Below are 26600 nucleotides of genomic sequence, written 5' to 3'. Positions count from 1 at the left end.
AGAAGAAAACCTAGATGACCTTGGGTATGGCAATGACTTTTTAGATATAACAATAAAAGCACGATCCATCATGGAAATAAATGATAAGCTGAACTTCATCAAAATTAAAAACTTATGCTCTCCAAAAGACACTAACAGGACTTCCCTGGTGGCACAGTGCTTAAGAATCTGCCTGCCAATTCAGAGGACATGGGTTCGATCCCTGGTCCGGGAAGATCTCACATGCCACAGAGCAACTAAGCCCATGCACCACAACTCCTGAGCCTGTGCTCTAGAGCCCATGAGCCACAACTACTGAAGCCCACGTGCCACAACTACTGAAGCCCATGCACTCTAGGGCCCGCGTGCTGCAACTACTGAGCCTGTGTGCTGCAACTACTGAAGCCTGCGCGCCTAGAGCCCGTGCTCCACAACAAGAGAAACCACCACAAAGAGAAGCCTGCTACAACAAAGAGTAGCCCCCGCTCACCGCAACTAGAGAAAGCCCGTGCACAGCAATGAAGACCCAACGCAGCCAAATAAATAAATAAATAAAACTATTAAAAAATAAAATAACAAAAGACACTGACAAGAGAATGAAAAGAAAAGCCACAGGATAGGAGAGAATACTTGCAAAAGACACATCTGGTAAAGAACCGTTATCCAAAATATACATAGAACTCTTAAAATAATAAGAAGACAAACAACTTGATGAAAAAATGGACCAAATGCCTTACTAGACACCTCACTAAAGAAGACATAGAGATGACAAATAAGCAAATGAAAAGATGCTTCACATCATATGTCATTAGGAAAATGAAAATTAAAACAAGATAACTACTACACACCTGTTAGAATGGCCAAAATCCAGACCACTGACAACACCAACTGCTGGCTAAGATGTACAGCAACATGAACTCTCCTTTATCGGCGGTGGTTATGCAAAATCATACGGCCACTTCGGAAGACAGTTTGGAGGTTTCTAACCCAACTAAACATACTCTTACCATATGAATTATCAATAGTGCTCCTTGGTATTTACCCAAAGGAGTTGAAACCTTACGTCCACACAAAAACCTGCACATGGATGTTTACAGAAGCTTTATTCATAATTGCCAAAACCGGAAAGCAACCAAGATGTCCTTCAGTAGGAAAATACAACAGATAAACTGTGGAATATCCAGACAATGGAATATTATTCAGAGCTAAAAAGAAATGAGCTATCAAGTCATAAAAAGACTAGGAGGAAACTTAAATGTATATTACTAAGTGAAAGAAGCCAATCTGAAAACTATATGACATCCTGGAGTATGCAAAACTATGGAAACAGTAAGATCAGTGGTTACCGTGGATTGAGGGGAGGGAGCAAGAAATAGGTGTCGCACGGAAAATTTTTAGGGCAGTGAAATTATTCTGCATGATACTATAATAGTAGATACATGCCATTATACAGTTGTCCAAACCCATCGAACGTACAACACCAGGAGTGAATGTTAATGTAACTTTGGGTGATAATAACGTGTCAGTGTAGCTTCATCGATTGTAACAAATGTACCTCTGCTGGGAGATGTTGGTAATGAGGGAGGCTATGAGTGAGCGGGGGGCACAAAGGTATATGGGAAACTCTCTGTACCTTCCACACAATTTTACTGCGAACCTAAAACTGCTCTAAAAAGTTAGGTCTGTTTTTAAAAATTAAGTCAGCTTTTTCATCTGTTCCCAACCCTTTGGTTTATTCTTCCTTTGATTATGAAACTTTGGAGTGGGAATGGGGAGGCTGCTATCATAGCTTTAAGACCACTGTGGGATATTTTCCTTGGCTGAGCACTTCAAAGACATTATCTCATTTAGACTTTTTGCAACAATCTTTTGATGTAAATATTTCTATCCCCATTTCAGAGATGGGGAAAAAGAGGCTTAAGTATTAAGATGACTCCACCTGGAAAATGGCAAAGCTGGCAGAGAAAACCAGGTCAGCTTGACTCTAGAGCCAATTTTCTTAATCATTCCACTATACAATATTACACAGCAGTTCCCTGATACAAAGTTGGTGGTAGGCCTCCCATAATCAGAACTCCTTCTGCGCCTTTGCATTAAAGAAAATGAGACCATTGCGGCACAATTCACAGTCCAAACAACTGACATTCATATTAGTAGTCTCTGCTTTAGTAAAAATAATTTCCCATTTGAATCATATAGTATTTTTAAAATCATGTTAATTATTTAAACATTAAATATTAATGTTTAAATAATAAACATTAATGTTTATTAATTATATAAACATTAGTATATTATTTATTAAATGTTTAAATAATAAACATTTAATAAACATATTAAACATTCTAAAATGTTTGTAGTAAGTCAGGATTTTACCAGTTTGGGGGGTTTTTTGGTCTTTACAGATAATAGTAGATTATGTTTCCATTGTTCACCAGTAAGGAAACAGTTAAACCTTGAGGGTACACCCTGGTTGGATATCTCCCTTAACCATCTAAAGAAAAAAAAAAAAAGGTCACAGTCAGTTACTCCCGTTAGCTCAGCGCTCACTGGAACATCTGTAGGTACACATACATACATACTCTTTACCGCCACCCGTCTGCAGGCCACGGCCAGAGTGGGCAGTCGGTGAATCTTCCCCAAGCGCTGACATTCAATACGTGGTTTAGCGGCAAAGATTCAGAGAGGGGTGAGCAGCGCTCCTGGCCTTCAGGTAGGTCCAATAACTCCATTTCTACCAGAGCTAAAATATGGGAGCCTACGTTTGTCAACGATAAGGGAAAGATGCCCCCCTTCAGCAATACGTTAGTTCCCTGTGGACTGGGTGTCCAGATGGGGAAGGGATGATGTAGAATTTGGGAAGAGAGGGGCTTTCTGGTCTCAGGCTGCTGCAAGGATTTTATTCCTGTGGCATCACTGCTGAAATGTTAATCTTAGTGCATAAATGCTTCTCTGGCATAAGTGTCAGAAGGAAGACCTAATCCTGGTTTCATTGCCAGCAAAAAAATCAAATATTGTATGCCTCAAACCTGATTAACCGTGCAAGACAGTGCTAATTCGTACACTAAAAGACTGCAGTTACATGAGGTTACCTGCTATTTTGGAGCAATCAGGAAAATGGGCAACACTGATCAGCAAGATTTAATGCTTCCGAGTACAGGAGCTTTCTTTGGAAGGAAAAAAGTGTCAGTCCAGACACAGGGAACTACAAACCCAGACCTTACATCATTAGCCCTCTTCCACTGTTGTGGCCTCTCCTGTTGCGGAGCACAGGCTCAATGGCCATGGCTCACGGGCCCAGCCGCTCCGCGGCACGTGGGATCTTCCCGGACCGGGGCACGAACCCGTGTCCCCTGCATCGGCAGGCGGATTCTCAACCACTGTTCCACCAGGGAAGCCCCATTAGCCCTCTTTTGATTCTCAACTATGCCCTAGCTTCACAGTGAATAAGTGAAAATCTCCCTGCTGAGGAATGTTAGCATGGGGTTGGGAGACTTGTATAAATTTATTGGTCCTACATTTCTGACCTTTAAAAAGAATCTTTAATGTGTTGACTTTGAAACTTCTTTCAGTCAAAGAACTGTCTTTTTTTTCAAAATCTGCCTGTGTTTATCTGGCCTATTTTTAAAAAACCACTTCAGTAGATTTAGTTCTAGCGTCACCTTTTAAAAACTCATTTAAAAACCAAGATGTGATAAATAGAGTCATAGTAAAACCGTGGAAAATATACTATAGTCTATTCCTGTGAAGACAAATTTAAGTTAGTAAAGCAAAATTGCAAAAGCTAAACAAGTATGGCAAAATAATGTGAAAACACTTTCAATGTTCTTGTTCATCCTTTAAATACATAAGTCATCTGGCCATAGTTTAAAATGAATAATCTAAAAATTAAATACACAGATTCTTGAACTGTGTAACAAAAAGAGGTAATTCATCTTAACAGTAATCAACTTTACCACTATTTTTAGGGCCCTGAAATTATAAGGTGAGCCAAATAGCAGGGCACCAAAGGGAGAACAGGTCAGAAATCTTTGGGGACCCAAAATAAGCTACAAAAAAGGGTAGTATCCCTTATGTCTTGCCCAAGAAAATATTTCTGTTTAATCTACAATAACCGTGTTTTCACTTATGAGAAGGCAAAATCCCTACGAACTTTAAAATGAAGCCAATAGGCTACGATGAAAACATTTTATTTTATTTTATTTTATTTTTTTGCGGTACGCGGGCCTCTCACTGTCGTGGCCTCTCCCGTTGCGGAGCGCAGGCTCCGGACACCCAGGCTCAGCGGCCACGGCTCACGGGCCCAGCCGCTCCGCGGCACGTGGGATCCTCCCGGACCGGGGCACGAACCCGTGTCCCCTGCATCGGCAGGCGGGCTCTCAACCACTGCGCCACCAGGGAAGCCCCCAAAACATTTTATTTTTAATTTTCCATTGAAAAGCAAGTGTTCTTGTTGTATGGTCACCCCTTGGGATCTGGGACCCATTACCTCTGTAGAGCTTTTCTTTCTATCCAATAACGGTCTTCACAGGTGTTTACTTCACAGGTGTTTACAACAAGCAGGCTTTGGTGCTCCCTCAGCCCAAATGTGAGCAACTCTCTAAAAATCATCACAGGGCTTCCCCGGTGGCGCAGTGGTTGGGAGTCCGCCTGCCAATGCGGGGGACGCGGGTTCGTGCCCCGGTCCGGGAGGATCCCACGTGCCGCGGAGCGGCTGGGCCCGTGAGCCGTGGCCGCTGAGCCTGCGCGTCCGGAGCCTGTGCTCCGCAACGGGAGAGGCCGCAACAGTGAGAGGCCTGCGTACCGCAAAAAAAATAAATAAATAAAAATAAAATAAAATAAATAAATTTAAAAAATAAAAATCATCACACATCATGCTGAGTGTAATCACGTATGGTTTTCCTTTACTAAATTGAGCGCCAACAATATTTCCTTTCAGTTCCTATGGAGAGCATTTTCTTAGTTGCACAGATGCCTTCTCTCATGTATACCTGGATAGGCCACGAGTAAATAAAACACTTGCCCAGCTTATTTCATAAGCAAGGCAAGTTGCTGAACCTACAAACCACCGTGGTCTGAGGAAGAAAAAGGCTTGCTTTCATAACCTTAGTAATAATCCTTCTCATTCACCAGTTCCTCACTTGGTTTAATAACCCACAAGATGATTATTAAAATATCACACCTTGAGGAGTCTCCCAAGTAAGCTATAAGGAGAAGAGAATAATTAGCAATTAATCACACCTGATCTTCAAGGCAAAAAGCCCCACTAAGATCTCATTAGACTGACCATAAACTCCACACGGTCCAAAGAACCTTTGCAGGGGGAATAAAAATAAATTACAGCATCAATTGACATTTATTCAATACTTATTATGTGCCAGCACATATGATCACATATGTGCTATGTGATTTACATGTGTCATCCCATTTATTCTCAAAAATAACTCAATGAATAGGTACTAATATTATCCCCATTTTGCAGATAAAAAAAGAGACCAAAAACTTGCCCAAGATAGTTACACAGCAAATAACTTTGAGAGCCCAAATTTGGACTCAGACATTCCAACTTCAGAGTCTGCATATTTAATGAGGGGTTAGAGAAAGGGTAACAAGAAGAATGAAGTATTTCCTGTTATTTAAACTGAACCCACCACCAACTCCTCTGTTGTATATGTTTATCCAATTCTCACTAGTCTAAAAAATTATCACTCTACACCCACTGACCAGATTCCCAGATCATCTCCAACAATATAAACATCATCTGCCATGACTGGCAGGTAACTGTGCATTAACAACCTCACTTTTTATAAGTTCAAGCATAATTGTCACAGCTATGACCTACAGTGTACAAAGCCCTGTCCTAAGTGCTTTGCATGTATTAACTTACTAATCCCAACTTACATCAACCTGTAAGGTAGGTAAAATTATTACTTCATTTTACAGATAAGGAAACTGAGACACAGAGGTTAAATTACTTGCCCAAGGTCACACAGTAAGTGACAGAGCCAAGATTTGAATCCAGCCAGTCAGCCTTCAGAGTCCATAATCTTAGACACCGTTTTATACTGTTTTTGAAGCATATTAACAATTTACTCTTAAAAGTCAAGGAATCTGTGTTTTGTTTCCTTTAATCTTTAGTGCCTAGGACCTCACTCTGCAAACAGGGCGTGCATTTCCTATTAAGGCTCCTGACATCTCTCCAAGGTAAGTAATAATTTTTCTAAAAATTAAAATTTATCAAGCTTACTCCATCTAGTAAATACCTGTTTTAAAAAATCATACAAATATTACATTCTGAATAATTCTGGTACCTCTTTGCTTAATGCCTGCTTACAACAGAATTACTAATTACTTCCAAGGTTCTGGGGCTGGAAAGAGACATCTGAAATAACAGCCACTATTTTCTTATCCAAAAAGAGGCAGGAGTGGGGGCGAGGGGGGGGAGAAGGAGAGGTGTTTAGGAAACTTCTCTGCATCCCTAAAAGAACTCTAAAAACTGGAGCAAGAGCAGCTGAGAAAACAAATGGCCTTTGGCGTGGTTCCCGCTGAAATCTCATTACTGTCTTTCCATGACTAAATACAGGAGTGGTAAAAAGCCATTATCAGGTAAATTCCCCCCTGCACTCCAGGCATTCAGAGACTAAACTTTCGGTTCAGCAAAACAGCCATAATTTTTTATTCTCTGTGCCCCCGTCAAACCCCCGCCCCATTAACCTAAGGAGGCCCGGGGGTGCAATTTTGAGTCGAGCTCCAAAGCTCCAAAAAAGTCCGTGAGGACACCTGGGCCGGGAGTCTCTTTGGGCTGCGGTTTCCAGGCAACCCCGCTCTGGCCACAAGCAGCCCTGCTTCCTACTGGGTCACCTGTTAATAAGAGTCCCCAGGAGAGGCTCCAACAACACCCGGGCGGGGGTAGCCTGACGCCGCTCCCGGTGCCGCAGCTTTCCCGTAACCCGGATGTTGGGTCTGCGTCAGCCATTCTCACCTCTCCTTCCCTAGTTTTACGTCTTGGCTCCCATCTAGTCACTTCGCATTTTTGGCGTCTTTATTCAGACTCTTCTCGGGGAGCCACAGACACAAACTATCGTAGCCACATATCCCATAGAGAACGGATTCCTGGGAAATGTAGTTCTTTCTGCTGACAAGCGGTGACTCTTTAAGGGAAAAGGACTACAATTCCCAGAAGTCTAAGGGACGCTAGTCCATGTCTAAAACAGGTCCCAGCTTCTTGAATGGTATTAAGCTGGAAGGTTCTGTTTTTCTTTGCTTACCTAGCTGCCTGAATTTTTGCTATTTTGCGAATTCAGGCCACTACGAGCTTGTGGGACAGCTCTTTTCTTAACATGCTTCTTACGTGTGAGGGGATCTAAACAGTGATTTTATATGAAGGGAAGTAATAAGGCAAAAAAAATTTTGTAATTCTTTCAGGATCTATCCACGATCAGAAAATATGTCACTACAAATGGTAACAGTCGGTAATAACATAGCCTTAATTCAACCAGGCTTCTCATTAATGAATTTTGATGGGCAAGTTTTCTTCTTTGGCCAAAAAGGCTGGCCCAAAAGGTCCTGCCCCACTGGAGTTTTCCATTTTGATGTAAAGCATAACCATGTTAAACTGAAGCCTGCAGTTTTCTCTAATGATTCCTGCTACCTTCCTCCTCTTCGTTACCCAGCCACTTGCACATTCAAAGGCAACCTAGAGTCTGAAAAGCATCAGTACATCATCCATGGAGGGAAAACACCAAACAATGAGCTTTCAGATAAGATTTATATCATGTCTGTTTTTTGCAAGAACAACAAAAAAGTTACTTTTCGCTGCACAGAGAAAGACTTGGTAGGAGATGTTCCTGAAGGCAGGTATGGTCATTCCATTGATGTGGTGTATAGTCGCGGAAAAAGTGTGGGTGTTCTCTTTGGAGGACGGTCATACATACCTTCCGCCCAAAGAACCACAGAAAAATGGAACAGTGTAGCTGACTGCCTGCCCCATGTTTTCTTGGTGGATTTTGAATTTGGGTGCTCTACGTCATACATTCTTCCAGAACTTCAGGATGGGCTATCTTTTCACGTCTCCATTGCCAGAAATGATACCATTTATATTTTAGGAGGCCATTCACTTGCCAATAACATCCGCCCTGCCAGTCTATACAGAATAAGGGTTGATCTCCCTCTGGGTAGCCCAGCTGTGAACTGCACAGTCATGCCAGGAGGAATCTCTGTCTCCAGTGCAATCCTGACTCAAATAAGCAATGATGAATTTGTTATCATCGGTGGCTATCAGCTTGAAAATCAGAAAAGAATGGTCTGCAACGTCATCTCTTTCGAGGACAACAAGATGGAAATTCGTGAGATGGAAACCCCAGATTGGACCCCAGATATTAAGCACAGCAAGATATGGTTCGGAAGCAACATGGGAAATGGAACTATTTTCCTCGGCATACCAGGAGACAATAAACAGGTTGTTTCAGAAGCATTCTATTTCTATATGTTGAAATATGCTGAAGACGATGTGAATGAAGATCAGAAAACATTGACAAATAGTCAGACACCAACAGAAGACCCAGGGGACTCCACTCCCTTTGAAGACTCAGAAGAATTTTGTGTCAGTGCAGAAGCAAATAGTTTTGATGGTGATGATGAATTTGACACCTATAATGAAGATGATGAGGAAGATGAGTCTGAAACGGGCTATTGGATTACATGCTGCCCTACTTGTGATGTGGATATCAACACTTGGGTACCATTTTATTCAACTGAGCTCAACAAACCTGCCATGATTTACTGCTCTCATGGAGATGGGCATTGGGTCCATGCCCAGTGTATGGATCTGGCAGAAAGCACACTCATCCATCTGTCAGAAGGAAGCAACAAATATTACTGCAATGAGCATGTGGAGACAGCAAGAGCACTGCAAACCCCCAAAAGAGTTCTACCCTTAAAAAAGCCTCCACTGAAATCCCTCCACAAAAAGCGTTCTGGGAAAATTATTACTCCTGCCAAGAAATCCTTTCTTAGAAGGTTGTTTGATTAGTTCAACAAGAACCTTTCAGATTCAAATGCATCAAATTTTTAAACCTATTTTAAAGAATCATAACAATGATAAAATTTACATTCCTATTTTTGTTTATTGAAAATGTCTAATGTTTTCTTTTAGTTATATGAATGAAGTGCCAGGGAAAAGTGCTTATAATACAATTCTAACTACAGTCATTGTATTTAGATGTATACAGGACCTATAACCTATATTTTACTCAGTTATCTTAATGAGAATTTATGATCTGAATTTTTTATTCAAGGAATCTTAAACACAGAAGCAGTAATAATAATAATCAAGGTATGCTTATATCCCTTATAGGACTTTGATAACAAATAATCCATAGAGCAGTTAAAACAAATTTAACCAGTAAAGAAACTAACACTCAAAGCAATTAAATGAATTATTTTGTGAGCTATAGCAATTTGGTAGTTGACCAAAAATTAAAACTGAATCACTTGTATCCCACACAAATGTTCTTTGTACACCTCTAAGATGGCCACTCGACTATGCCCATGTACAGAAAACGCTATGAGGAGCTAGGTAGTTAGGTAGATAGATAGATAGATAGATAGGAAGAAATAAATAATCTCCATTGACATGAAGGAAGAGAAAAAGAATCTACATAGTTTGTTACATTTTATCGAACTATACGCATGCACTTTCTTCAAAGGATCCCCCCGCATCATATGGTCCAAAGATGATGAACCAAAGAGGCACTTGAACCAATTATTTGAGAGATTTAATGAAAACTGAAGTCCACTGCTTCTTAGCTCTCCGAAACAGGGCACTAAGAAAGAACCACCAAATAAATCTCATGGAGCGGTTATTTCCCCAAGTAATATTGATTACTTACCCAAATAATAAAAGTTTAGAGAATTTGATAAAGTTAACAGGTAGATGATTTTAAAAGAGAAAAAAGAAATGTATGTGTGTTTGAGTCTAGTTAATACGTGGAGTTTGCTGCCAATGAGTTATAAAATCAGTGAGCTTGCTAAGGTTCAATTAGGTACTTGCTAGAATTGAAATTAACAGGACTGTTAATTTTGAGCCTTCACAATATCAATAATTAGATAACCTTAGATACAAATGTCTTCCCTCCTAGAATATTTTTCTGGAAAAGCATTTCACTTTAGCCTAAGAGCTTAAACCATAGCCTCTGATTCATCAGTTTTCACTAAGAGTCCACAGTGTATAAGTTCTTATTGCCAAGTTTAGGGGAAATATGAACCATACAGGAGATGAAATCTGGAACAAAAGTTCTTCTGCTAATAGTTCCATGTTTCAGATACTGAAATTAATTTGAAAAAACCTAAATCACGTTCACTTTGTTTCGGTAATGTTGCTTTATGAGTATACCTTTTGAATAATTGCTTGTTGAATATACCTTTTGAATAACTTGCTGTATGATTGTTTTGATTTTTGTTGCTTCCATCACCTATATATAAAACTAATAAAATATGAAAATGTCTTCTGTTTATATTGATTTATTCCAATTATTAACATTTTTAGTTACCCAGTTGCAGGCAAAATGATGCTGTTTAATTTTCTCAGGAACTTCTCTGTTTTATTTTTTATCTGTTAGTAGAAAGTAGCACAAGTTGGAACTGAGATATCCCCCACAGAGTTCAAAAGGGTTATTCCCTCAAATACTGTATACGTTCTCTTATCTTGACTTGTCTTCAGTGACCAAGTGACTAAAAAATAATTACCCATATTTGTTTTGTAATCAGTGAGATCAACATATGGTAATCTGAGTGATTCAATTATAAACTCACTGGGTTCTACAGTCAAGCTCAGATCTCATTAGCATAGCTGTTTGTGTGTGTGTGTGTGTGTGTGTGTGTGTGTGTCAAGAGCAAGTACTTTGGTTTTACTTACCATAAATTTTTGTAAATATAGGTCTTTTAATTCATCTCACCAATGAGTCCACCAGATGTGATTTTAAGATAATAAGGTTTCTTTTCTACTAAGCACATATGCAAACTTTCAAATGAACCACATTAGAAGAGTATTCACTTATCCCAATGATATAATGCTTTTGCCGAAAACATTTCTAGGACTCACTTTTCAATCACTGTCAGAGCCTATGTTTCATTCCTTTGAAGAGACTCAATAGTTAGAGATGGATTTGGTTTCTGGAAACAGACAAATGTCCAAAATCTAGTAGAGTGTAACTCTCAGTGTTATTGGCACTTTAGGCCCAAAAATGAAGTCTCAGATAACAAAACGGGTTTTCTGATATGACTCACAAATAGGTACTAAAGGTAAGTCCCAAAACGCTTTACACGAGAATAATATCAATAAATAAGTATATGGCTTTCCAGGGTGACTATTGTAAGGGACCCCACTCATCTACAAGTACATATGAGTTCCGTGTGTTAGGAGGAGGGAACGCATAGTGGAGAAGGAGTAGTTAGTATCCGAAGGGTGAGGTGAAGCTCGTCACGTTTGAGGAACTGAAGGAACGTCAGCCGGAGGAGCACACGGTAAACAAGAGGCTCATGGGGGGCAAAAGCATGGGGGGGTGAGCAGGGCGGGGCCCCCAGTGTTTCATCAGTACAATTGCATTCCTATCACGTTCACCTGTCCCCTACTGCCTACCTCTCTGTTTTACTACTCCCTTCCCACTTTGTGCTCAGTCTCCAAAAATGTTGAACTGACACCATTTCTGGGGAGCAGCCCTAGTTGTTTCACGCGTACTCAGGGCCTTGGGGCAACCCATTCCTTCTGCGGGGCACACTTTCCCTCCTGCACTTTATAACCCCTGCCAATACCCTAGTCCATCTGGCCCGTTCCTATCCACTTTTTACACCCCTGGTCCTCCTCCAGGAAGCCTCCTCCAAACCCCATCACCCCCTTAATAGCTGTAATGCTTTCAAATCTCTGCTTATATACTCAGAGTTACAAGAAATAAACCTGTATTTTTCTATAAATCAACTCACATTAGATTATGCATCCCTTTTACTGTGTGTTGGAAATTTGGTTTTAATAAATTTGGAGTTCTCTGTGTTCACCCAACCTTTTCTCCGAGTTCCAGAAGAAATATAATGCTGAGGTGTCAGGAGTAGGAACGAGTGAGGGTGAAGTATCTGATACTTACGGTCATTGTCCCGGCCTCACTAGCTGCTTCTCAACATCCACACTCCCACCTGGCCTGAGGTTAGCTTGCAAGATGACTCCTGGGTTGCGAATCAGCCTTAACCACAAGGTATTATAAGATCTAGAATGTTCTCTCTCTCTCTCTCTCTCTCTCTGCCCCTTGCAGGTCCCTTCTGGGCTCACATGATGCGGAGATCTTTCTGCCCCTTCCTTTCCCAGCGTGGCCACAGTTCTCTCTGTGAGACCATCTAGGACTTGTCTATTTTCTGTACCACACCTGGGCACATCTTCCTGCTCCTGCACCTTTACTGGGTCACAGAACCTCTTCCCAAGTTTCTCTGGCTAAACCACTTCGTCACCATTTCACCTCTGAAAGTCACTTGCTCTTCCCACTCTGTTAGGAAAGTGAGATGTACCTTCGCTCTGCTCCTGACTTCCCCCAGCTTATCTGGGGTTTCTATTGTTCTCCCAACTCCACAGCTCAACCCACGGTATAGGATACTTTGTAGTTTCTATATACCTAGTAGTTAGCATAATGCCTGGCATACTGTAGGCACTTAAATTGTCATTGAAATGAATTGAATTAAATTCTTCAGTGAGTTGCATCTGTATTCCAGTATGGGCAGTCAGAGTGACTTATTCATTGCCTAGCTTAACACTGATATAGATATTTAGAGTAAAATAGAGTGAATAAATTATACTAACTGAATAAGCAAGAGATGTAAGAATAAATGGAACCAGCAAACCTCCGAATGACCCCATAGATAAGAATAAGAAAATAAGTTATGTCAGGATAATTGACACTGGCTGTGGTAACAAAAGAAATCCCAAACATCAGTAAATTGTCACAAAGTTTATTTCTCACTCAAGCAGGTTGCAATGCAGGTTTCCCTTATTAAGCTATCCATCTGAGTGGCGTTCCTCCAAGATGTGTCCCAGGGAATCGGGCTTTTTCTGTTTGGCAACTTTGCCATCTTCATCTTTATCTTGGATCCTGAAGACTTCAGATACAAGGAAAAGAAAGAACAAGGAGAAGACACACCCTTAGCAAATGTTTCAGCCTGCAAGTGATAGATTATTTCCTCTGACCTGCCACCGATTAAAAAAAACCATAAAACAAAAACTAGTTGTATGTCCCCACCTAGAGGCAAAGCGGCTGGGAAATGGGAAATATAGTTTAACTGTGTGCCCAGAAAAGGGAAATGGATGTGGTAGGCCTGAAGCCAATACCTGCTATGACATATATTTAAACAACCAGATGAAATAGTTGCAAGTACCTTGACGTAATAATGAAGGGTACTAACAGAGTCCTGTTCGAGTAGAAACAAAGCTCCATGCTCTGCAGACTCATTGCCCCTGTCTGTATTACCTTGTGCTTAGACTGTTTAAACAACCTCCTGACTTGGTCTCCCTGCCTCCACCATGGCCCCTCCAATCATCTGACTGTTCTGAGACCACAGAAATCATCCCCAAATGACATTACATAGGTGAAAACTTTCCTGTGATTCCCCATCTCCCACGAGGAAAAAAGATCCAAATGCCTCAGTATTATACATGAGATGATTCTCTAGGCTCATCTCTCCTCTCCCCTGTCTGATTTTGTACATGATTCCTCATCAAAGCTGAACTTCTTCCATCTGGAAAACCCTTTCCCCTGGTGAATGATTACCATCCTTCAAGATTTGATTCAGTCCTGAGGTTCTCAGTGAGGACTTCAGCCCAAGCAGAGCAAAGCACTCACGTTTGTAGCCAAGCCATCCCCCTTTCCCCACTGTTTATCTTCATAGCATTTATCCACTTACATGACATTGATATGCCTGCTTTCTCTATTTGGCAGTGGGCTCCTAGAAAGCAACTTTGTATCCTTAGTACCAAGCATGGTTTCTGTTACATTATAGTTGCTCTGAAAATGTTTGTTGAATTAAGCTCACTGTATACGAACTGAAATGTACTCACTTCTGCAGTTGTCTTTCTATCTTTCCAGTGTTTAATAAATGAAGGATGAGATATGGAAATAAATCTGTGTTCTAAATATCTTGATCAAACTATCACATCTCATAGAACTTGGGAACAAAACGTATGGTGAAATTCACAGAAAGAGATGAGGTGAGGTCTTGGGTTAAAATGATTCTCTTTTCTAGTGAAAAGAGTTCACACAAGATTAGAATGGATATCATGGTATATTTAGATAGAACAGGCAGTCATTCTAATCCACAGTGCCAAGAATTCCAAATTATTTATATGCCCCCAAATTCCATTCCAGTATAGAATATCGCTTTTTGTCTTGGAATTTACCATTTCCCAAACCTAATTCTGTCAGGAAACATCTAATATAGCCCACTTATCCCTAAGAGAACTAATATCTCATTCTGAAAGCCAGGAAGGAAAGGAAATTTCCGTGAGAAAGAAGGGAAAACGTCAGGGGAAGAAATGCTAACTTTATGAACAGGTGAGGCTGTCAAGTAGAGGATACTGCAGAATCTCCCTGCATCTTTTCCAGCCTAGAGCTGGACACAGTCACCTAACTAAGGGAGTGACACATATGAATTAGCAGGCAGTGTGTAACCAATGTCAAAAATGTTTGAAATAGCTACTCCGTCATTTAAATTTATATGCATAACCTTCTCAATCTTGGAAATCCTTTCACATTTAATACCCTCCAAAAGCATTTCACTTGTGTCCCTCTCCTGGCGTAGCATGGATTGCAACAGTTCCCTGACTCAAACTCCTCAATGGTTTCCCTTTGCACTTGGGGTAGGAGCCAAAGTCCTTACCAAGCCACAGAGTCCTACATGATGAGACACCTGCCTCATTCTCTAGACTCATGCAGCATCCTCTTCCTCTCTATCTGCTTCTGCCACACAGACCTTCCTTCAGTTCCTAAGCATCTCCAATCACTCTCCCACCTCAGTCTTCCATAGGCTAAGTTGGCCTAGGTCTGTCACCTCTCACCTGCCCTCCCCCCACTCATCCTACCAGTCTCCATGAAAGGTTCCTTCTTCCTAGACACTTCTCTGATTCCCCAGTCTAAATTCCATTGTCTTACTGTACTTTGATTGTACCTAGTACTTTTCCTTCATAACACATACTAGACTGTGGAGTCATGCATTTGTTAGGCTTATAGTTGATTCAATGACTACCTCCGCACGGTTCTTTGTGAGCAGAAACCATCCGTGTTCACCACTGTCTCTCTGGCGTGTGCCAAGCACACGTTGCCTTCTCATAGAAGACATCCTATAAATATTTGTTTTAAAATAGGCTGAAGTAGTTACAAAGGGTATTGGGAATGATATAAAAATTAGCTGGACCTTAAAGTGTGAGGAGATGCTTCGTTCTCAAATGCAGGGGGTAATGTTCAAATACTTGGTCCAAGGGTACAAACTTTCAGTTATGAGTAAGTCCTGAGGATCTAAGGTGCAGCTTGGTGACATATATTAATGACACTACTGCCTTGTACACTTAAAATTTGTTAAAAGCGTAGATCTTAGGTGTTCTCACCGCACGCACAAGAGGTAACTATGTGAGGCACTGGATGAGCTAATTAACTTGACTGTGAAAAGTATTTTACAATGTATATTTATATCAAATCATCACTTTAAATATATACAATTTTATCTGTCAATAATGCCTCAATAGAGCTGGGAAAAAAGTAGAACACGGCAAGGATGGTAGGAGTTTTTTTAAAACTCAGTGAAAGAAGAGGGGGCTGGAGCGGGTCCTGAAGGCTCCCCCGCTGTGCCAAAAGTTAACTTGTTAGTCGCTGGACCTGAGTGCCCGGGGGACGGGGAGGGGCTGCAAGAACAGGGCCTTTGGGGGACAGGCTACCTACCTACCAGCACAAACATATTTCGATATTAAAAAAAGTGGTATGGTTGCACGGAAGCAGCCCGGCTAAATCTGTGTTCTGAGTAGGAGAACACACTTTCTGGAAGTCTCCAGAAAGTGGCACTAAGTTACTGGAAATTTCACGGATGATGTGGAGATGACAGACTAGTATGAAGGTAAGATGGACAGAACTAGCTTGGACAGAAGAAGCTTGCCAAGACGTGGTTCTGCCATTTTCTGGCTGAGATAAGCTTCAGGGACCACGTGTATAACATGAAGAAAATAGTGGTACTGACTCCAAAAGGATCCAATGAGAAAACCATATGCAAAGTGTCCACCACACTGTTTGGGCAATGGTAGCTACCATTACTGTTGTTGTTGCTGCTGCTTTTGTTGTTATCACTAGGAAAAGAACTGGTCAGAAGGACCTGGGCTCTAGCTCACTTCTACCATTATCTGTGTGGCCCTGGACAAGTCAACTACTCTGCCCAAAATGTTGGTACATGAATGTGTGACTTTTCTTGGGAACAGGGTCATATTTCTATCAGGCTCTCAAAGGGGTTTAAATACAACTCATTTTCACATCCTACATTTACCTTAAGTATCTGGAACCAAATCATCTCTCCTATAGTGTATAAATTATACTCATTGTCACCATCCTGTTGCTTTTTATTATAAGATCACCAAATTGATTTTGTGTTTCCCTCAAAAAAAAAAAGTTACTTCATTTTTTTAAATGTTGCACTCAATATTATTATTTGAATACCAATCACAATACTCACTATTTTCAAATTTTAAACTTTTATTTCAAACACTGAAACATAAAGCTGTTAACAATAACCATAACATCGATAAGGAATGAAAATATTAAAATATAAAAATAAGTATTGAAACACATATTTTAATTGAAATCATTTGACATGAAAATACAGGTCCTTTGCATAAAATCATCAAATAAAACCATTGCATCCTGGTACCTGAATTTTTCCGAAAGCAAACACAAAAAAAAAGAAGAAGAAGAGTCTTGGAAGCCAGTAAACAAACTTTACAATTATTTGTATGAAAATAAAGTGAAGTGCAATTCCACAAAAAGAAAAATCTCACCAAAAACGAATGAGGTATATTTATGTAGATTACTATGGTTAAATGAAAAAAAAAATAGGGACAAAATACCCAGTCTTATTAAAAAACCTCTTAACGTTGAAAGAATAGTACCACCTCTCATACAATAACTGAAGACACATACATATCTGCAATCAAAAATCACTTGCATGTAAATGATTCATTCTCCCAACCACCACTGATGCTTACAAAGTCTACCTCCTAGCTGTGTGTAATCTGAATTCTGTTTGATCTAATGCGAGACCCACAAGCTCAACCAAAAAAGTCTTTATCTTCATCTATATTTTGTTTTTCTTTCTTTTTTTTTTTTTTTTTTTTTTTTTTTTTTTTTTTTTGTGGTATGCGGGCCTCTCACTGTTGTGGCCTCTCCCGTTGCGGAGCACAGGCTCCGGACGCGCAGGCTCAGCGGCCACGGCTCACGGGCTTAGTTGCTCCGCGGCATGTGGGATCTTCCTGGACCGGGACACGAACCCGTGTCTCCTGCATCGGCAGGCGGACTCTCAACCACTGCGCCACCAGGGAAGCCCCTTCATCTATATTTTGTGAAAACAAATTGAGGCAAAACTAAATTTCAGTTCACCTGGAAGGAAAAGACATCCTTTCCTCCTGCTCTTGCTTCTTGGTACATATTTATTAATCCCAAAGCACTTTTTGGCCTCATACCGACCGTTCATCAATTTTCATCAGCCATTATCACTGGTCCCTGCAGTGCACCTGAGTGGGTTGGCAGGAGAACTTGTAGAATCAGGTTTCATGGGAGAAAAATGCATTGCACTTCTCAAGTCTCACTCTATACTTAAAAAAAAAAAAAAAAAAAAAAGTTCCACTCAGTGTGGTGAATTTCCCTAGAGTGTGTGTCTGCATTTACAGTGGGCATTGTCAAAAATAAAGCGTGACTATAAAACCAGGGTCTAGTATATTACAGTCTCAACAGTGAGGGCAAAGACAGCCGTAGGCAGCATTTCTGCATACTGAAATGCCTGCAGCCAGGTGTTCCTGGGCTTTATCAAAATGCGATCTGATTAAGGGATTATTGGGAGGGTTGTGCTATAAATCATGCCGTCACTCACATGCATTCAGAATAGTTCCTAAATGCTAGAAAAGTTGAATTTAATATGAGAACGTATTTACATCGCCACCAATCGAGTAACAGAGTAGAAGTGGGAAAAAAAAAATCTACAAACCAGCTCCAGCATGCTTCCGGGTTTAAGATGATTACACGAATTTAGCCGTTTATTAGTGCAGAAACATGCTGTAAGGATTAAATGGGATGAAGGAAAGTCATGGCTTCAAAGCCCATTTGTTTACAAAATGCAAAACTTCAACATTTTCAAGAAAGAATAAAATTAAAATATGTATACCTTGCTGACAACTAAATTCCAAATGTCTTTGTAATTTATCTATTCTATATATAAAAAGCAAGAAAAACCGCTGTATCTTTTAAATGGAAAAATACCAGGTTCAATCCCTGTGAAAGCACCAAATGCATATACCATTCAGGATAATATCACTGGTGCACGGCTGACAACCAAATTACAAAGCTCTCCGGTATATACTCTGTATGAAGAGTGGCAATTAAGGCCAATAAAATCAAAGGAAGAAAAAAAACTAATTAACACTAACATATCATTATGACTCACTAGCATATAAAATCCCAGGCCTGCTCTAAACTGCCAGCAATTGGCAACTCCCAAATTTCTAAGGATACAGACAATAGTTTCCAACAACTGGGGCCACCAGAGGTTTGGGAGGCTTTGGGGGAATTTTGGCAATTCTTTCTTCTAGCAAAAGGCCCAAAGCACACCAAGGACTTAAAAGCCACCCATCCCTGGCCCCAAGATATGTAATCCCAAGATTTCAAACTAGAGTGATTAGTTGTAGATTCTAAACAAATCATATTACTGCCTTATTTTTAAAAAAGAAAAAAAACAGTGGTTGATTTTCGTGCTAGAAACAACGTGGAACTTGGAGACAAAAGGACTGAGTTCAAATTCCAGATCAGGTATGTACTATCCCTGTAACTTTGGGCAAGTCATTTACCTCTCCACCAAATGAGAATCGTAACAATGCCTACCCCACAGGGTTGTAGTGAGGAAACATGAGGCAAAATGAATGCGGAAATATTCTAAAAGCGGCAAAGAAAAAAAACCACCCTCTACAAATGTTAACTCTTCCACTGTACCACGAGCAGGCTCCATGTAAACTTAGCAGGTGCGTAAAGTACAAAGATATCCTGCTACAAAAATCTTAATACACTGAAAGTAAACCGATCATAAAAGAAAAAAATAACACATTGCAAAGGGAGAAACTCCATGAAAAGTGGATTTAGTAAAACTGACCCAGGTTTCAAATGAAGAAAACCTGGCAGAAATCTGTTTTCATACAGTAAACAAAACCAGATTCTAATAGCCTCTGTGGCTTTGAGATTGTATGGAAAAGCATTTGGAGAATCTACATTAATTAAAAGTAAAAACTAAAAATCATACCTGGCTACGGATAGCTAAGTAAACATGTATTATCACAAGATTCAGTAACCAACTGCAGCTAACAGTTTTATTCTCACTTTATAATTGAAAACTCCATGGTACCAGATGATCTCCTAAACTCCAAGAGTTACAACAGAGACATCATTTAAATCCAGAAAAGGACTGATTTTCCAAAAATATTCTGGATGTAGGGTATAGCTGCATAAGTGTACCAAATGACAAAATGCACCAGGAGCATTGCCAAGGTCATTGTGTCAAGATATTATTATTAGAGAGATCTGAAAAGCTTTCCTGAATCTTGTAGAATAAGCCAAAATGTGTGAAATGTATAAAATAAATAATTCTACAAAAATGATCAAGAGAACACATCTCACTATGAACTAGACTAACTGGGGAGGTGGTGGTAGATGGAAACCACAGTCAAATTCCTTCCCTGCCTTCACTGCCTGTCCTTTGACAACGTTGGCTTTGATTTTCACGTCACTCGGTCACACGTACACATATCTTTGTTCATCTCTGGCCCCCTGCAGTTACTCCTGTTCTCAGCTATTGAGCTTTCGAATAACTGATTTCTCCTGTTGCTTTTCTGAACTCCCTAAATGGCCCAAGCAATCAGCTCACCAGTTAGCCATTGCTGACATGGGTTCAGCATCTGTGGCCTCTCCAACCCACCACCCCTCGGGTGGTGAAGCCCCATACACGGGAGTGGAGGGTACCCGGGGAAGGTCACAGTGACACCCAGAGGAGAATTTACTTGCAAAAACCAGCGCCGAAGTGGCTGCCCTGCTTAAAATTCCATTGAATCTTGCGATTCTGGAGAGTCCTCTGGGTCTAACGCGTCCCCTAAGCCTCCCTGGGAGTTTACGGTAGGCCCTGAAGTTTTGGATGCGTTGTGAGCATTCATAAACCTCTGCAGGTATTTGGAGGTGTACAACCAGTGATGTTTCAAGACGTCTTCCATCTCGTAGCACTTGGACTGCCTGGCGTTCATCTTCCGGAAGCGCCTGAACAGTTTGTTCCCGGACTCGTTTCCCTCGCTCGCCCAGGCACCAATGGAGCCGTCCCTCTCGATAATTTCGGGCACGTGAGCCAGGGTCTTGTGAAAGTAGTTGGTGATTTTGCCCTCGTATCTGTACCTGAACGTAGTGCAGAGGAGCTCGGCAAAACGCTGTGAGTTGAAGCTGTACTGGCGGAGGGATGCAGGGCACTCCTTGGCGGGGCACGACGCGCGCCACACGGGTTTCATCTTCAGGTAAAGGTCCACGAGCTCCCGGAGGCCTTCGCGCCTCTCCTCGGAGGGAATTAACTCGCAAACCGCGGCCACCGTCTCCTTGGTCATGAGCTTCCGGGCGAAGTTGCCGTTCATCCTCATGACGGGCTTCAGCTTCCTCTTCTCGCGGAGGTGCTTGTCCAGGGCCGCCTGCCACCTCCTCCTCTCTTCTTTGGAGGCGCCGGGCTTCCTGTGCGCCTCCCCGATCTCCAGCTGGAAAAGCTTGTAGAACTCGGCTGCGTTGCCGATGTCGCAGTGCAGCGCGTCTATGGAAGGGACCGTCTCGATGAAGGCTTTGGCCGAGACCCCCTTCACCCGGCGCCGCAGCTCCTCCGCCGTCTCGTGGTACGGGTTGGAGCGCCAGACCTCGTAGCGCTGCAGATTGTCGGCGTGGCTCCGGGTGATGCAGTGGTAGACGAGGTTCTGCGAGGCTTCCAGGCGGGTGGCGTCGCAAAGGGTGCACACGTACACCGAGCCCGCAGCCTCGAGGCCTTCCACTTCCCGCACAAGCTTCTCATCGTAGCCGGTGCCCCTGAACACGAACGTGAACGTCCGGAGGACGCCTCCCAACTCAAGCCTTAATTTGCCCCTCTTCATGGCCTCCCTCTCGGCGACGACCGGGCTCAGGATGGCCGTCAGCGTCTCGTGGTCGGACTCATCCGCCAGCATGAGGCACAGGGGCTTGCAGCAGAGCTCGGAGTTAGGCCTGGCTTCCTCGAACACCGTCACGTCCCGTGAGCCGTGAGCGACGGTGATGTGCATGACGGTGAAGGAAAACCGAACCGCCTTTTCGGGCAGGGCCGGCCCCCCGCCGTGCTTCTCGCCCACGTCTCCCATGCCATCGCAAGACTCCTTGACCACGACGGTGAACGGGCCGCTCAGGTAGTCGTCAAGGCCTCGCTCCCTCATGCCCGCCAGGATGTCCTCCTCCATGTCCATCAGAGCGGACACCAAAGCTGAATCATAGCGGAAGCGCTTGGCCACGGCGTCCACCGGGTAATCGTCCACAGCCGAGGACAGCCCGGACAGCCCGTCGATGATGCCCACGTCGGTGCGGGAAGACACGTTCTGCAGCGGCGGCTCCCACTCGAAGGGGTGGTAGCCCGGCAGAAGGGCCTTCTCGGCACTCCGGAGGGCGTGCAGAGGCTGGAAAATCCGCCTCCCCGTGACGGCCTTCACAGTCCTGTACATCTTGTGGTACTGGCTGCAGCTGAGGAAGGTGTTCACACGGATGGCCAAGCAGACCGCCGGCTGCAGGCCCGAGCCGCGTCCCTGCATGACGGCCTCCAGCTCGTCGGCCTGCCTGTGCTCGTTCCTTGCCCTCAGAGCCAGCAGGAACAAGGTCAGGCACACCGACTTCACGTCCCCACCTTCCTCTTTGTCAGCGAAAGCCTTGACTTGCAGCTTGAGCTCCCTCAGACGGTGCTTCTGAGCCCTCCGGGTCAGGGACAGGAGATGCTGGCGGGGCCGGCCCCCTTTATTAATATGCACGAGAGTCTCACTCGATTCCTTGTGGCTCGAGACGTGGTGATTATATTTTTCCAAGCTGACCTCCTCATTGCACTCTTTGGCTGGACATTTCACCATGAGGGTATTCAAGATGCTCAGAAAAGACCTCACCGGGCTCTCCAGGTCACTAGAGAAGCAGGGGTACCGGCAAGAAGGACAATAGCTTCCCATGACTTTGAGGCATCTGAGAATGCAGATCCTGCAAAAGACGTGCTTGCAGCTGCTCTCTACAGGGTCCGCCAGAACGTGTTCACAAATCTGGCAGGAGATGGATTTCACAAAGTGCGCCGGGAAGTCCACCGCCAGGAGCCGGGTACTGAGATGTATCTTACTGCAGTTGGCGATCTTCTTCATCAGTTCCTTGCTGCTGATCCTGGCCTGAGCTCGCCTCTCGCGCCGACGGACCTCTCGAGCTCGGTCACTCCCAGTTCTGAGTTTTTTGCTGAGCTGTGCGCTTGGCCGATGACCCTTCCTCTTGAGTCCCTGACGGGCGACGTGGCAGATGCCACAGGACGCTGTGTGGGAGGACCATTCCGTGGTCGCATTCCTTGGGGAGTAAGCCCCACATGGGGCGCCGCTAAACTTCCTGTGCATGAAGCTCCAGCAGCTATGGCAGAACTCGGTGGGATGAATCGAGTCCACGTCGGCCTTCACGTCGATCCGGAAAACCTTGGCAATGAGGTCTGGCCAGGACGTGGCCTTCTTCTCCTTCTTTCGTAAAAGGACTTGGGTCTTACCATCCACAGGCCCGTGGACTGGGTATCTCCTGTTGTGCCCATCAGCTTTGAAAGGGTTCCCGCAGATGCGGCAGAGACGTCGCAGGTTGGCTTGGTGCACGGCTTTCTCTCTTGCTTTCCTGTCATCGTGGGATTTCTTCAGAAACTTTGGGTGGGGCTTCAATGCCAGTTGAGTCAGGGCTGGTGCCTGACCACCAGCCTTGTCCAGGACGGCCGGAGATTGTTCTAGAGAGGCTTTCCCCTCGGAGGAACCTTGCTTTTCCGCTTGAGCATTTTCAGGTGCCTTTTCAAAGGATCTCACCCTGAATAGCTTAAATTTCCATTCTGAAAATTTAGTATGTGGGTGCTGGATTTCATCTGGGGCGGAACTGAGTCCCAGGGTGGGTGGCAAAGAGACAGCCATGCTGGCTGAGGTACCTGGAAACAAGAAAAACAAGTCAGATTGGGAAGAAATTGCAATATCCCACTGATGTACCTTGGAAGGAATACAAAGGAGTACATTCACTTATTCACTTACTAAATCATCCAGAAAGATAACTATTAAGCCTCCTATTTTAACATACTGTGTTAGGTGCCGATCATGCAGCGGAGAAGAGAGTCGGTCCCTGTTCTGACAGTGAGGGTGGTCATTTATACCAGGTATCTAATCACAGGCAACACCACGGCTTATTTTACATATACATGTACAATCTTATTTTTTTAACTTATTATTTTTTATTGAGGTATAGTTGATGTACACTATTATATATGTACAATATTATTTCCCTTCCAGTGAAACCTTAAGGTCTTTGAGGACAGAATCCTTGAGTGATTTATCTCTGTCTCCCCAAGTTTCCTAGCACACATTATGTGCTCAATAATTATTTGCTGAATAAATGCAAAGAAAAGCTGTCTACTAAACCAAAGAAAAGTCATATTTGCTGCATTGTATCAGTCTCATTGCACTAGCTGAACAATATATTTCCAGCTTTTTAAAGCTGTCTCCTGGGAGGTTGGTTGTTGATTTCTTCCAAATAGAACATAAAAGGATGATAAAGCTACAAATCCAAAGAAACTAATTACTCAGCACGTGAAAGGATGAAGTGAATTTCGAGCTTTATGAACGCATGCTAATAATAAGTATCATGGATAGCAATTATGCTTACAATTTTAATTAGCGAACGCTGCTGTAAATTATAAGGTTGTTTCTCCATTAGGAACAAACCCCACAGAACTCTCTAAACCTGCAGCAAACCACAGTGTGCATGTGCAAAGATTCTGAAGAATTTTAAGATGAAAATTTCAAGTATTTTCCGATAAAATTACACAGGCCATCCTGAAAGTCATTACTGGGCACTGGTCATTAGCTCTATAGTTTATAATAAGAAGAGGTGGGAGTAATATTTTTCTTCTTCGAAAAACATTAGCAATCATACATTCCAGGAAACCCTAGCAATCTGGCTTGTGGTGTAGACATCACGGAGCAGCAGAAAAAAAGTCTAAAAATGCCATTTGAGTGTCTCTAGACCCAATTAGCCCAATATTCTCAAAATTCTTTAGTACACGTAACTGGGAAAACAGCAACTGTATTTTCAGACTATCATCTATATTTCTCATATTTGCCTGGGTCAATGCTCTTGACTTGCCAATTTTATCAAACAACGTTCCCCCCTCAATTAACTAACTAACCAAACTGATGATATTTCTCTAGTTATGTGATCAGGGAGACCAATCCTCAGATGAGCACACTTTGCCCAGAGGTGGGATTTGGGGGGTAAGGGTGGGAGAGGAAGCCACAGGGGTTGTCCTGACAGCTGCTAATAAAGCTTCCTGTCAGATCGCCCCTTCAAACCACTGAATTTTGTTGCATCTTGCATGCATTTTGCTTCAGAGGTTTATGTTTTTCATAAAAACTAAAAGCCAACGTCCAGTCTTTGTTGAAAAGGAAATCCTGTTACCTTGTTCTATATGCAGAACTGTGTGAGAACCAAACAGTTCCAAACCATTTCAAAGGTCTCATTAACATCAGTAGTATTCAATATTTCACCTGCAGCCCAACCCACACTTCAGAGTTGTTTACAGTTCTATTATGTTCCTGAATTCTGTCTCGGGTCAGGGCCGAGGACTTTCCGTGTCCCCTGCCCTCTGCCCCATTTCTTTGAACTCATTCCCAAGTGTCTTTTTTATTTCTTTAGGCTCTCCCTTCCCTGTCTTTTTCTGCACTAGTTCTTTGGAATTCCAAGATAATATTTTGAGGTCTTCTTAAAAAAAAATGCATGACCATCTTTAGAGCTACTCAAGTTAAATACTGAACGTTCACAATGAGTAAGTCTACCACAAGGCATGTTGGAAGGCTCCCTAGAACTGTCTCCCCTCCCTACCCACCCCTCTCCTGACTGGCACTGGCCTGAAATGTTGGGTCAAAATCTGCCAAAATACATTTGTGTAACTACTCCCACGGAAAGAGTAGCATCACCAAGCAGTTATTAGCCATTGACATCCAAATCAAATTTACTTATTAGATTGTTTTTCTACTTAATTGTTAAAAGTTTATCCAAACTAGAAGCAAGAGGGGGTGGGAGAAATGTGTTATTATTCTTATTTTTAGGGGAACATACACCAAGATGGTAATAGTGGTGATCTGTGAAAGCTGTAGACGTTTTATATTTTTTATCCTTATCTATGATTTTTACTTCCTCTGAAATAAACTTCTAGTACTTTTAGAAGATAGAACTTTTAATAACTAGTTCTAATAAGATATCGTTTATCTATCTGATTAGGAAAAATTAAAAATATTGATATTAATATAGGCATGGGGATTGCAGTTATCTTCCTACAGTCTTGGGAGAAGTGTAAATTGGTATAATATTTCTAGTGGAAATGTGGCAATGTCTTTAAATTTTTTTAATATATATTATCTTTTGTGCAATAAATTTGCTTTTAGAAAGTTATCCTATAGAAACATTCCCACAGGTTATCCCCACAGTGGTATTTATATGGAGAGAGATAGAGAGACAGAAAGAAAAAAATTAAAAATCTGTTTAAAAGATTTGTTTGTTACTTTGAAAAATAGAAAACAGCATAAGTGATAACCAATAGGGCATTATTAAATAAACTCTGGTCCAGATATACAATGGAAAACAACACAGAAATTTAAAATTTCTATATGCATTGACACATATGTGCAATTTCTACGTACATCAAGATACAGAAAGATGCCCACATGACAAAGCAGAGACCAGAACAACAATAGCAAGTATATTAAGACTTCATTTATGCATGTTTGTATATATCTGAAAATACAGAAAATCTGGAAGGATATGCACCAAAACGTTAAGAATGTTAACTCTCTAGAAAATAGAATTGGCACTGGTAAGGACATCTCTAATTTTCTATTTAATTCATTTTTATATCATTAGAATGATTCACAACAAATACAGATTATTTTTTAAATTTTTGAGATGTATTCACTTTAGGGAAAAAATGTTGTAAAGGCTAGATTTCTGTGCACCCATAGTCCCTTTTCTGTATTTCTTCCTGAATTTCCCCCCAGAAAAGTT

The 26600-nt window shown here is 42.1% G+C and overlaps 3 protein-coding genes across 10 annotated transcripts in view; 1 reads left to right on the top strand and 2 right to left on the bottom strand.

Moving 5' to 3' along the window:
• IFTAP (intraflagellar transport associated protein) overlaps window positions 1-7081 on the bottom strand; it is a 63319-nt gene extending 56238 nt beyond the window's left edge. For 2 of the 4 annotated variants that reach the window (XM_067039401.1, XM_059068214.2), the window contains exon 1: window positions 6959-7081. The gene's annotated coding sequence lies outside the window, so the exon portion shown is untranslated. Of the gene's footprint in view, window positions 1-6837 lie in introns of all 4 variants that reach the window. The other 2 variants (XM_067039400.1, XM_067039399.1) reach the window with 2 other exon arrangements.
• Window positions 7082-7423: 342 nt separating this feature from the next.
• On the top strand, window positions 7424-9007 carry RAG2 (recombination activating 2). The gene has a single exon (XM_059068211.1). The coding sequence runs from the start codon at window positions 7424-7426 to the stop codon at window positions 9005-9007; it is 1584 nt and encodes a 527-aa protein (XP_058924194.1).
• Window positions 9008-20332: 11325 nt separating this feature from the next.
• Window positions 20333-26600, bottom strand: part of LOC131759290 (proline-rich protein 5-like) — a 214089-nt gene continuing 207821 nt past the window's right edge. For all 5 annotated transcript variants that reach the window (XM_067036994.1, XM_067036995.1, XM_067036993.1 and 2 more), the window contains one exon: window positions 20333-23478. In XM_067036994.1, the coding sequence (XP_066893095.1) occupies window positions 20333-23478 (3146 nt within the window). The remainder of the gene's footprint in view (window positions 23479-26600) is intronic.

The sequence above is a fragment of the Kogia breviceps genome, chromosome 7 (assembly GCF_026419965.1).
Source record: "Kogia breviceps isolate mKogBre1 chromosome 7, mKogBre1 haplotype 1, whole genome shotgun sequence".
In the NCBI taxonomy this organism is placed as follows: domain Eukaryota; kingdom Metazoa; phylum Chordata; class Mammalia; order Artiodactyla; family Physeteridae; genus Kogia; species Kogia breviceps.
This window is presented reverse-complemented; position numbering and strand designations above follow the sequence as displayed.